Source organism: Pinus tabuliformis, chromosome 3_2 (assembly GCF_031772625.1).
Source record: "Pinus tabuliformis cultivar Carrire ecotype Pingquan chromosome 3_2, CPIR1, whole genome shotgun sequence".
NCBI classification, from domain to species: Eukaryota; Viridiplantae; Streptophyta; class Pinopsida; order Pinales; family Pinaceae; genus Pinus; species Pinus tabuliformis.
The window spans coordinates 281,461,781-281,475,145 of NC_142302.1; the positions used below are offsets into that span (position 1 = coordinate 281,461,781).

The window sequence follows — 13,365 nt, forward strand, 5'->3', positions numbered from 1 at the left end:
ATACGCTGTCAAGATCAAGCAAAAGCTTAAATAGGAAAGAGAGACTTTGGATCTGTGAATCTGAAGCAAGGGAAAGGTGCCCCCAAACTACAGAACAAAGGACAAAGCCAAGGCAGGATGACCCAAAACAACCCGCCAAAGCTGCAAGAAAAGAACAACACCGCGAAGCTGAAGAAGGACACGAGAAAGTGGTGTGAGTTTCATAAGAGCTCCACTCACAACACAAGTGAGTGTTGGGCCAAGCTGTCATTGGTGCATGAGTTGAAGGCTTCTGAATCATATGCATGTTCTGACTCTAAGTCAGAAACCGACAAGAGGAATGAAAAAGGGAAGAAGAGTATCGATGTAGAGCCCAACGCCACCGTTTCCACCATGAAGATTCAAAAGGAGGAACTTGAAGATCCATAGGAGGAGGAGGGCCTCTTTCACTCCCAGATGTGGGTAAAGGGTTCCCCGTTACAATTCATTATTGACACTGGGAACCAAAATACCATCATTTTAGTAGAGGTTGTGAAGCGGTTGGGTTTACCGACCATAACACACCCACAATCATACACCATCGGGTGGTTTCACCAAGGATGGGATCTTCATGTTAGCCAACAGTGTTGCCTTCCACACAGCATCAAGCCCTTCACATATGAGGTATTATGTGACGTTGCTCCTCTTGATGTTTGTGATGTATTATTAGGCCAACCATACTTGTGGAAGAGACATGTTGTGTATGAGTCAAGGCCTCACGCTGTTATTGTTACCTTGGGAAATAAGTTGTAAAGGATACCAGAGGTAGCACCACCTACCACCATCTCTTTGGTTACTGCAAAAAAATGTAGTACGCTCATTTCTAAAACCAAGAAATTTGTTTTCCTAATGATACACCCTCAGGGAAAGAATAAGATGTTGGCCACGACCTCCAGATAGGGCCCCTCTGCATGAAAACAATAGATGGACAAGGTCATGGAGGAGTACGAGGACATTTTCACCTCTCCCGCAGGGGTGCCTCTATACTGTTAGGTCAAGCACTCCATCGATTTTACCCCAGGTGCGTCATTTCCCAATGGACCAATCTATCGACGCTCTGTTATGGAGAACAATGAAATCAAGACGCCAATTCAGGAGCTGTTCTAGAAAGGTCACGTCCGATTGATTTCATCACCCTGTGGGAGCCCGATCGTGTTGGTATAGAAGAAGGATGTGTTGGGTATGGAGCCTGATTATCTTCTTTATTTAGAGGTATCACCACATTTAACCCCAGTTCATAACCCGTAATATTTGTGCTGCAAGGGGGGTTCAGGGGGTGGGGGGCAGTTGCAATATTTGGGAGCCCCCCTGGCAGGGGATCGGGGGCGCCCCCGAAGCTAAAAATAGATGTAAAATTGCATTGTAAATGTTGTAATTTCGTAGTCAATCTCAGTTTTTCATTAGGTGGAGATCTGACGGTAGAAGTTATGTTTAATTTAGGGTTTTTTTCCTAGAAGGAAACCCCTCACTATATATGAGGGAATTGTATTGCGTCTATGTAGATTTGTATTCTGAGTGAGAAAGAGAGAGGAGATTGTGTGAGAGTGAAGATGAAATTACAGCAGATCTGTTGTAGGTTGTATCTCTTCAGTTTGTTGGATAATATAAAAGGAAGGACTGGCTATTTCCCGTGGACGTAGACCAAATTGGGTGAACCACATATATCTGTGTCTCTCTTGTTTTATGTGTTTTATGTGTTTATATGTTTGCAATATATTTTATGTGTTCCATTGCTCTGTAATATATAATTTTCTAACATGATGGGACTTGGAGACTTTGTATTGACTATCGAGCGTTGAACAAGATCATTGTCTGGAATAGGTACCCGATCCCACAAATTGATGACCTTTTGGACCAACTTAATGGGGCCAAATATTTTAGCAAGATCGACTTGAAGTCTAGATATCACTAGGTACCAATCGAACCCTCTGATGTGTGGAACACTGCCTTCAAAGCCAAGGAGGGCCTTTTCGAATGGCTGGTTATGCCTTTCGGGTTGACAAATGCTCCTACAACCTTCATGAGGTTGATGGATGACATCTTGTGGCCATTCACTAACTCATTTATATTGGTATACTTGGATGACATCCTGATATTTAGCCAGAGTTGGGAAGAGCACCTCCACCACATCTGACAGGTTCTGCAAACACAACGGCAACACAAGCTGTGTGCCAATTTGGAGAAATGAACTTTTAGCATGACCGAGGTTCAGTAGCTAGGATACATTATTAATGAACCGGGTGCATGTGGAACCAGCCAAGATACAAGTCATTTGGGATTGGCTAGCCCCAACCACTTTGATAGAGCTTCGCAGCTTTCTGTGTCTTACCAATTTCTACCGCAAGTTCCTGTTGGGGTTCTCTCATATCACTTGGCCCTTGAGTCAAGTCACCAAGGGAGGAGTGAAAGAATTTTTTTTTTGGTATGAATCTCAACAGAAGGAGTTTGCAGAATTGAAACATCGCCTCTGCTCTACACCAGTGCTCACATTACTAGACTTGCAACAACCATTTGAGATAGGGACAAATGCCTTTGACTATGCTATTGGGGCAACCCTTACTCAACAAGGGCATTCAGTGGCATATCACAGTGAGACACTTTCAGATACAGTCCGAAAGTATCCCACTTATGACAAAGAGATGTATTCCATTGTGCAGGCTTGTCGATAATGAAAGCGTTACATTTTGGGGATGGAAACAATCATCCACATAGACCACCGAACTCTGCAGTTCATAAAGATGTAAGGGAAGTTGCAAAATGATCGCCATCAGAAGTGGTCCACATACCTGTAACAGTTCCATTTGAATATCAAGTACAAGAAGGACAACACCAATAATGTTGCAGGTTGCCTCAACTGACCACCGATCATGGCGTTAACCACCGTGTTCAACTCTTATGGGCGCGAGACTTCTGATTAGCCACTTCTCTACAAAATCAACTCAAAATTTGGCCACAAATACTATACGCTCTTGGAGGGTCAATAAGTTCAAGATTTTCACCTCCAAGATGCACTGTTATGCCACCTGGGACACCTTTGTGTTCCTTCAAGCGAGGGTGCTAAGATGATTTGGGAAGCACACTACAGTCACATCGTTGGGCATTTCAGGGTCGAGAAAATAGTGGAAGTACTGCAGAAGTATTTCTATTGGCTGAATCTTCGACAGGATGTCGGGAAGTACATCAGATCCTGCACTACCTGCACCTTTGCCAAACCAACCATCAAGAAGCAAGACCTCTATACTCCACTTCCTACCCCTATTCGACCTTGGGAATCCATATCCATGGATTGTTGAAAATAGCAACTAGAAATGCTAAAAATAGAAGTGCTAAAAATAGCACTGTTATAAATAGCAGCGTGGTTACTAGTGCTAGATTGAGCAACAGGGAATGAAAAATGGAAGTGCTAAAAATAACATTCTATTTTTAGCAGTTCAAGATGGATTTCTATTTTAGTCAGTCCCTGGACTAAAAATAGGAAGTAAAATTCGAATTTGAACTTAACAGCTATTTGAAAATTAATTAACTAATTCTCCATGAGTTAATTAGTTGTGAAAAATCAAACATGAAGTCTATGTGAGGACATGCAACAACTTCTCTATTAATTGAGGAATTTATCCATCAGTTAAAGAGATAAGGATGAGTTCTAATTTGAGTAGTAATTAGTTGGCTCAATTAATTGAGTCAAGTCTAGTTATAATTGATTTAAACAATTTGTTTAAATTAAGTAAGTTCAATTAGTTAATGCTTGCTAGCATATAACTGCTGTACTTCAGATAACTGAAGATTCTCTCATGAATAACTCATGCATGTCAGTTCAGACAGAGACCCAGTTGAGATCAAAGAAGGGACAGTGTACTATCAGTTGGATGAATATTTTTCCTATAAAGGAATCTCATCCATGATGAGGATTTATCTCCTTTAGGACTGTGTAGTTGGATCAGAGGTTAGTGAGTGTGTGAAGAGGCCAATTCACACAAGTGGTTGCACTAGACCCCAATCAGAATTGCGCAAAGAAACATGAGGCTTGGAGGGCAGACCAGAGGTTAGATAGAGGCCTTTGATTGTCTATGAGCAACAAAGGTATTGCAGAGAGAGCAGGATAGCTTTTGAGCTGATTCTTTTTGTAATACTGGTGATATTTCCACTTGTATGATAATACAGAGTTGGGGTTTTAGGTTGAGGCTTTCCCTAGGTAAATTCTTCTGTGTTATGTGTGTTTCATTTCTCCATATCAGTTATATGTGTTCTTATTGATGTTGCTCATGTTCAATTAAGCTTCTGCTAAATTGGTTGTAGAAGTAGATCAAGTATTTTTCATTAGTATATTGCATTATCAGGTGATCTACATTGGGAATTTCTACATGGTATCAGAGCACAGGTAATCAAGGAAGAACAATATACAAGAAGGGAGAAGTTGAAATTTGTGATTCCTGAATATAGAAATTGAGTTCCTATCACATCTCTATTTCACCTATGGTGTTCAATGGTTTAAGACTCGAATATGCCCTTCATGGCAGTGCAAATTATATAGTGTGGAAGGATCGCATGGAAGCAGTACTAGAGGATAACAGTCTAAAGGAATTCATTGATCAAGAAGTCCCCAAGCCGACTGGTGCTGTTGAATTGGATGAATGGAAGAAATGTGTGGCTAGAGCAAGGAGAATCCTTTTGGAGGGAGTTCGACATCACATAGTCTTGAGTCTCCATGGGAAGGAGACAACATTTTCAATGTGGAAAACATTGAAAGATCTATATCAAAATAGCAGTGATCAGAGGAAGCTGGCACTGAAAGACAAGCTTTGAAAGATCAAGTGTGAAAAGGGCGACACGATCTCTATGTATCTAAACAAGCTCACCACATGTAGGGATGAGCTTGGAAGTGTAGGGATCATGACAACTGATGATGACATGGTGAGTCTTGCACTCCTCGGTCTTCCTAAGAGTTGGCATAGCTACCAGGACTCAGTTAATGGAAGAGAGAAACTGCCAGATTGGGAATGACTTTGGTCGGATTTGATGCAGGAGGAGATAAGAAGAAGCACCAGAGATGGTTCTTCATCCATGGAGGATGAAGAAAACTGTGCCTTAGCAAGTAAGGCGAAGAAGGGGAAGGAGAAGGATTCTCTTTCCCAATCTAGTTCTTCCCATGGAGGGAAGAAGTTTGACAAATCGAAAGTGCGATGCTTTCGTTGTCATGAGGTGGGCCATTTTGCTACAAATTGTCCACTGAGGAAATCCAAGAAGGGATTCATGGAAGGATCAGAAGGTAAGGCACCGGCCTCACAGTTTGAGTTGGATTTCACATTGTTCGCATGCATGGTTTCATCCATGGTGGGAAGTGGTTGGTTTCTTAATAGTGGAGCTTCTTTCCACATGGCCGACGATAAGAGTTTGTTCAGTACTTTGGAGGAGAAAGATCTCCAGATACTCATAGCGATGGGTAATGATGAAAAGTATAGTGTCTCAAGTGTAGGCACGATTATTTTTCAGAGGGAGCATGGAGCTCGCCTTACCTTGACTGATGTCAAGTATGTACCAGGACTGAAGAGAAACTTGGTGTCAATCACGATGCTGGAAAACAGAGGCTATGATTTAGTCTTTAGTAAGGGAAAGGTTTTCCTTAGACACATCATCACTAGACAGGTTAAGCAGATCGGTTCACGGGTCAAGAACCTGTATGTTCTTGAGGTTCAAGATGCATGCAAAGCCTTGAGGAGCAAGGCAACTGATGGAGAGTTGGTGGTTGAGAGAGAGAGTACATTACCTCTCAACGTGCAGCACCAGAAGAAGTCTCAGATGATTGTGGAGGAGCCACGATTGATGAAGCAGCTTCAAGAAGTTGTGGAGCAGCCACAACTAGAGAAGCTGAGAGGATATCGAGTAGAGACATCTACTCATGCAGAGATCTCCAGTAGGGGGAAACTTCAAGCCAGGTGGGCAGAGGGATCACATGCAGCCATACCTCTAGGTAGGAGGTGGGGCGATGTGGAGTGATCCTTAGGAGGAGGGGTAGGATCCTTGAGGTACCCAACCTCTTTGATTCGACTTTTCTACAGGAGCCCCGACGAGGTGTAGTAGGACTGACTGATTTTGTAGACACAGATGTGGATGGAGCGACAGATAGAGCTACAGTGCAGGAGTCCCAGGACTGTGTAGAGCTAGCAGGTTGCAACAATGCGAGAGGCACAGGAGTGTTGCACTAGTGCAGGATGGCACAGAGAGGTGTGCAACGATGTGAGATGCATGGAGTGATGCAACAACTCAGAGGTCAGAGAGGGAGCACTTGTCAGTAGCAGGTAGAGCTTCAGCATCAGAGTATGTTTCTAGCCCAGCAGAGAGGTCAGTGGAATATTTTTTGTTCCGAGAGTTGCTGGAGCAACCACACTTGGTAGAAGTGTTGCATGCAGAACATTCCAAAGGTACAGGATCAGGTTCGAGTTGAATGCCTTTCTTGTTGAGAGGGAGTGTTGAAAAGAGCAACAAGAAATGCTAACAATAGAACTGCTATAAATAGCAGCTTGGGTACTAGTGATGGATTGAGCAACAGGGAATGAAAAATCGAAGTGCTAAAAATAACATTCTAGTTTTAGCAGTTCAAGATGGATTCCTATTTTAGTCAGTCCCTGGACTAAAAATAGGAAGTAAAATTCGAATTTGAACTTAACAGCTGTTTGAAAATAAATCAATTAATTCTCCATGAGTTAATTAGTTGTGAAAAATCAAACATGAAGTCTATGTGAGGACATGTAATAGTTTCTCTATTAATTGAGGAATTTATCCATCAGTTAAAGAGATAAGGATGAGTTATAATTTGAGTAGTAATTAGTTGACTCAGTTAACTAAGTCAAGTCAAGTTATAATTGATTTAAAAAGTTTGCTTAAATTAAGTTCAATTAGTTAATGCATGCTAGCATATAACTGCTGTACTTCAGATAACTGAAGATTCTCTCATGAATAACTCATGCATGTCAATTCAGACAGAGACCCAGTTGAGATCAGAGAAGGGACAGTGTATTATCAGTTGGATGAATATTTTTCCTATAAAGGAAGCTCATCCATGATGAGGATTTATCTCCTTCAAGACTGCGTAGTTGGATCAGAGGTTAGTGAGTGTGTGAAAAGGCCAATTCACACAAGTGGCTGCACTGGACCCCAATTAGAATTGCGCAAAGAAATAGGAGGCTTGGAGGGCAGACTAGAGGTTATATATAGGCCTTTGACTGTCTATGAGCAGCAAAGGTATTGCAGAGAGAACATGATAGCTTTTGAGCTGAATCCTTTTGTAATACTGGCTATAATTCCACTTGTATGATAATACAAAGTTGGGGTTTTAGGCTGAGGCTTTCCTCGGGTAAATTCTTCTGTGTTATGTGTGTTTTATTTCTCCATATCAGTTATATGTGTTCTTATTGATGTTGCTCATGTTCGATTAAGCTTCCGCTAAATTGGTTATAAAAGTAGATCAAGTATTTTTCTTTAGTATATTACATTATCAGGTGATCTACAGTGGGAATTTCTACATGCATTACATGTCGGGCCTTCCTTCTACTAAGCATGGTAATGATTGTGTTTTTTTGGTCATCGACAGATTCTTGAAGATGGCCATTATGGCGGCCTGTAAGACAAATGTCATAGCAGAAGCCAGTGCTAAACTCTTCTTTGAACGAGTGTGGGTACACTTTGGGATCCCACAGTCTATCATCTCAGATTGAGACAACAGGTTCCTCTGTACATTTTGGTCTAGTCTCTGGTTGATGTTGGACACCAAGCTCACTAAGTCCACATCTTTCCATCCCCAAACTGATGGCCAGACCGAAGTCATCAACAGGATGACTGTACACATTTTGTGCATGTACAACTCAAAGCATCCATGCACATGGGATGAGAGCCTCCCCTATGTCCAACACAACTATAACGGTCTCTCCACAACTCGACTGGCCACAACCCTTTTCAGGTGGGCTTGGGATTCTAAACACTATGTCCCATTGATGTGGCCATAACATTTGCAGCTACTCAGGCAGATTTGGCTCATGTCCAGTCTGAAGCCGACAAGGCAAACAACTTCATTGATCACATTCACCACATCTTCCAACAAGTCCATGACATTCTGGAGAAATAAAATGCCAAGTACAAGCAGCGACATGATCAACATCGGGTGCCAAACAAGTTTCAGGTGGGTGACAAAGTCTAGTTGCATTTGTAGAAGGAATGCCTTACCGGAGCCTATCGGAAACTCAGACCACTCTAATATGGTCCTTACACGATTGCCAAGGTTGTGGCAATGAATTTGAGCTCAACATTTCCCCATTCCTTGGCCTGCACCCAATGTTCAATGTGGACCACCTTCGACCATACTTCCCACCATTGCTGGACACATCAGACATTGCAAAACAACTCACACCTACAGAGTTAAATCCAGACTACATGGAACAAGCCACAACTGATCGGATCATGGAAACTAAGATCAAGAACACCCGACAACAAAGAATCCAACTATATCGAGTTGTCAAAACGGGCCAACTCCTTCACTCGGGAAAGTGGCTCACCAGGGACCAAGTTCAACAGAAGTTTCCTCATCTCATGGAGGAACTCAACGTGATGGGGACTATTGCTTCCTAAGGGGGGAGGAATAATCTAGGCAGATATTGGTGGCCACCCACATATTCCACTTGGACCCCCACCATTGTTTCTTTTAGTTTTTCAGTTTCCTTAATTGTATCACAATTTACTATTTTTGGCAGTTTTTCAGGCCCTGAACTTCCAAAGCCGTTTTGAGGCCCTAAACGATGTTTTTTGGGAAAATCATAGTGAGAAAATAACAAATTTCAACTTGGTATTAGTTGTCAATAGTTGTAGTCCTTAGATATATCTTTCTAACAAGGTATCATACACGCCAAACAGAGATTGTATGCCAAAAGTACGATCCCGTGAAGTTGATGTACCAATTTACCCCAACGAGGCCCATAGTTTGGTGTTTCATCTTCGAGGGTTAGGTTTTTGGATGTTTGGGGTTTTCCATTGTTTCTCAATAATAAATAGGCCCTCAAGCCTCATTGTAGCATAGTTGAGAGACATGTAGCCGTCACATCTCTTCTAAGAAATAAGCTACCATCGCCCGAGCTAGTCTTATTTCCATTTTGCTGGTAAGCATATTTTAGTGTTTGATATTAATGAAATGAAGTGTTATTTCTGTTGCATCTTTGTATTTATGGTTATATCTATAATTTGTTACGTTCTTGTTTAAATCTAGATCAATATATCCATTGATGAGCAAGTAGTAGACATTCTTACCAAGTCTTTATCGAGAGGTAAGGATGTATTTTTCAGAGATAGGATGGGAGTGGTGAACAACACCTTCCTCAATAAGAGGGAGTGTTGACAACAATACCAAGGAGAGGTGTTACTAGACATTTATCCCTTTTACCCTAGTAGACACATCAGTGACTTTTGTCTTTATGACATTTATGAGTTATATTAATGTCAATGGTGGAAGAGATACTTAAAAGTGGTGTACCATGTGCATTTTCTAATATTAAAGTTACTTGTACATTATAAAGTGACTTTATGTGTAAAGTACATAGTTCACTTTTCTAATATGAAAGTGAGTTGATAAAATCACTTTATGAGAAAAATAGAAAAATGTATACGACTTGAAAAAGGTACTGGGAGGCTTTTAAGTAATGCAGCTGGTGTGTGAGGGGGGTTATTTGGTAAAAGTGATTTCAACCACGCATCTTGAAATTTGGAGATTAAATCTCAAACATCGAATCCTAGGGTTAGAGATTCAATATTTTCAAAAAACAAAAGAAGAAAATGGAGGCTCATTCTTCACTTGACACTTAAGAGAGCAAGAGGAGAGGAGAAAAGGAGAACTTGAAGGAGGGTTTGCAGCTAGAGAAGGAGAGAAAGAGTTTCTAGGAGGAGGCAGCGATTGGAGACATGATTTTCGAAGAGACAGGCACAAGTTTCGAGGCTCATGTGCAAGAATTTCGAGGACTATTCCTTCCTTGATTGGGCCTAAATTTTGAGGTAGAGATTTTGGGTTTGCTGCTACATGCAACATAGATTTTGAGGAGGTTTCATGGCACAAAAAATGAGGGACAACAGTCACCTCTAGTACAAAATCGAGGCACCTTCAGGCACGAATTTTGAGGCATTCATAACACAGAAATCAAGGTTGAGTTTGCACTGATATCTAGGCAGATTTGACACAGAGGCAAAATTTCTGGGCATGAAATTTGTCAAATCTGGAAATTATTTCAGTGGGCACAAATTTCTAGAAATTGAATTTAATGCTTCGGTTGAAGGAGATAAGTATTGTGGTTATTTTTTATGTACTTAGACTAATTTTCTCAAGCAATAAAATTGTCTTTTGAAGACGGGTTTTTCCCAAAACATTGTGGGGTATGGGTTGACTCAAATGAACAAATGCAAAATTGTAAACTTAAGTTAATAATAAAACATTAATAAAATAATTGTATTTAAATAATTTTTTAATAATAAAATGTTAATAAATTAATTATAATAACTTAACATACATACTCTAACCCTCTAATTTTAAACCAAAAACTTCTTAAAAAAAACACATAATCTAACTATTAAACTAACCCAAACTATATAACTCATTCATTAAATATGTTTAACTCATCCATTAATTTTAGTAGTTGTCTATAATGAGACTTTTTGGAAGCCTTTCCGGTGGGTTTTTCCTCAAAATCCAGTAGCAATTTATTGGAATCGCAAGTTTGATAGTTAGTTTTTGCACAATCAAAGCCTCCTGGGGTTTTCCAAGGTGCTGAATCCAAATATGAAGTTAAAAAACCATTTTAACTCCAACAAATCAAGATTTAACCTCAATTTCTTCCGCCTGATTCCGCCACCGAAATCTCAAAAAAATCACATTATAGACAACTCCTTAATTTTATTTATAATTAATAATAATAATAATAATTTAAATTTAAATTATATTTTATCTAATTTTTTTTATATGTTTGAACAAAGATATTAAACGAAAAGTTAACAGTTACATAATGACACAAAGGGGCCACGTATTTTGCAATTTGTGTTGAAGCTCTCCGATTTTTTCACGTGAATCTCTCTCCACCTCTTCTCGTGCAGACTGCTCTGCCGTTAACCGCTCTTCAAATATTTCTTCAACCATACGGAATTTTTGACGTGCAGACTGCTCGGCTTCCAACCGCTGTCCAATCTTCTGTTCAACCAAACGGAAATTTTCACGTGAATCTCTTTCAACTTGTTCTCGTGCACACTGCTCCGCTGCCAACCGCTGTTCAAATTTCTCCTCAACAAAAAATATTTTTTGTTCAATTTTCTGTTCAAGCGTACATATTTTTTCACGTGAATCTCTCTCGCCCTGTTCTCGTGCAGATTGCTCGGCTTCCAACCGCCCTCCAAATTTCTCTTCAACCTCCCGGTTTTTTTCACGTGAATTTCTATCAACCTGTTCTCGTGCACACTGCTCCGCTGCCCAGCGCTGTTCAAATTTCTCTTCAAACAAACGGAAAATTTCACGTGAATCTCTCTCAACCTGTTCTCGTGCACTCTGCTCGGCTGCCAACTGCCGTCCAAAGTTCTCTTCAAGCATGCACATTTTTTTACGTGAATCACTCTCAACCTGTTCTCGTGCAGACTGCTCGGCTTCCAACCGCCGTCCAAAGTTCTCTTCAACCTCCCGGATTTTCTCACGTGAATTTCTCTCAACCTCTTCTCGTGCAGATTGTTCAGCTGCCAACTGCCGCCCAAACTTCTCGTCAATCTCCCGGATTTTTTCATGTGAATCTCTCTGAACCTGTTCTCGCGCAGATTGCTCTGCTGCCAACTGCCGTCCAAAATTCTCTTCCACCTCCCGGAGTTTGTCACGTGAATCTCTCTCAACCTGTTCTCGTGCACACTGCTCCGCTGCCAACTGCCGTCCAAAGTTCTCTTCAAGCATGCACATTTTTTTACGTGAATCACTCTCAACCTGTTCTCGTGCAGACTGCTCGGCTTCCAACCGCCGTCCAAAGTTCTCTTCAACCTCCCGGATTTTCTCACGTGAATTTCTTTCAACCTCTTCTCGTGCAGATTGTTCAGCTGCCAACTGCCGCCCAAACTTCTCTTCAACCTCCCGGATTTTTTCATGTGAATCTCTCTGAACCTGTTCTCGCGCAGATTGCTCTGCTGCCAACTGCCGTCCAAAGTTCTCTTCCACCTCCCGGATTTTGTCACGTGAATCTCTCTCAACCTGTTCTCGTGCACACTGCTCCGTTGCCAACCGCTGTCCTAAGTTCTGTTCAAGCACACGGTTTTTTTCACGTGAATCTTTTTCAACCTGTTCTCGTGCAGACTGTTCGGCTGCCGAGCGCTGTTCAAATTTGTGTTCAAACATATAGATTTTTTGCTCTAATTTCTGTTCAAGGATACCCATTTTTTCACGTCCATCTTTCTCACCCTGTTCTCGTGCAGACTGCTCGGCTTCCAATCGCTGTCCAAAGTTGTGTTGAAGCATACGGATCTTTTCACGTGAATCTCTCTCAAACTGTTCGCGTGCAGACTTCTCGGTTGCCAACTGCTCTTCAAATTTCTGTTCCACCATACGCACTTCTCTTGCAGCCTGTAGACGCGCCAACCGCTGTTCAATTTCATCTGTAGGTAAACGCAAATTCTCCTCTACCTGATGAAACATGGTATTGTATGTTATATATTTAAAACCTGTTTTTAAAATGAAATCAAATTCCAGGGTTGATTTAAGAGAATACCAGTACAAAGTGAGGTTAGCTTTCAAAAGGAATCCGGATCCGTTACCATTTCTGGGGTTAAAAACACTTTAACCAGTCAAACATTCCATGGGTTTTTGAAATTGCACTGACACTTGTAAAATGCTCAAATTTAGTGGACCATAGATTATATTATGATCCAAGACTAATCTTAGGTCCCACGAACATGTGTACTTCATCACCTATTTTCATATGTACTGGGTTGAAAGTTACAGTCATAGTGTTCATATCACCAAAGCCTGCAGCTCACTAGTCATACTGATAAGATTACGAAACCTACATTAATACCTACATTAATATTTAGGGTCTTTGAGGCCGCAGCCATCTATCTCAAAACTCTAGTTGCCTTTAGCTGCACCAGCTGCGTTGAGTGAAATCTAATAAAGAGGGTGTCCTAAAGCCAATCAGTGTTTTTAACTACTAGGCACTTTAAATTCCATCAACACACGCATTTCTTATACAAAGATAAATCTGGGTAAATATTGACATATTCGGAGGGTAGAAGGTTTTATCACAAGATAGATATTTGAGTTATTAAATTTATATTTTTAAGATATTTGAGTTATTAAAT

At 40.9% G+C, this 13,365-nt stretch overlaps 1 protein-coding gene across 1 annotated transcript in view; it reads right to left on the reverse strand.

Moving 5' to 3' along the window:
- The window catches only part of LOC149180724 (uncharacterized), a 137,988-nt gene that overhangs the window by 34,528 nt on the left and 90,095 nt on the right, over nt 1-13,365 (reverse strand). Inside the window, exon 5 of the mRNA XM_089413970.1 lies at nt 11,046-12,691. Coding sequence (XP_089270096.1) covers nt 11,046-12,691 — 1,646 coding nt within the window. The remainder of the gene's footprint in view (nt 1-11,045; nt 12,692-13,365) is intronic.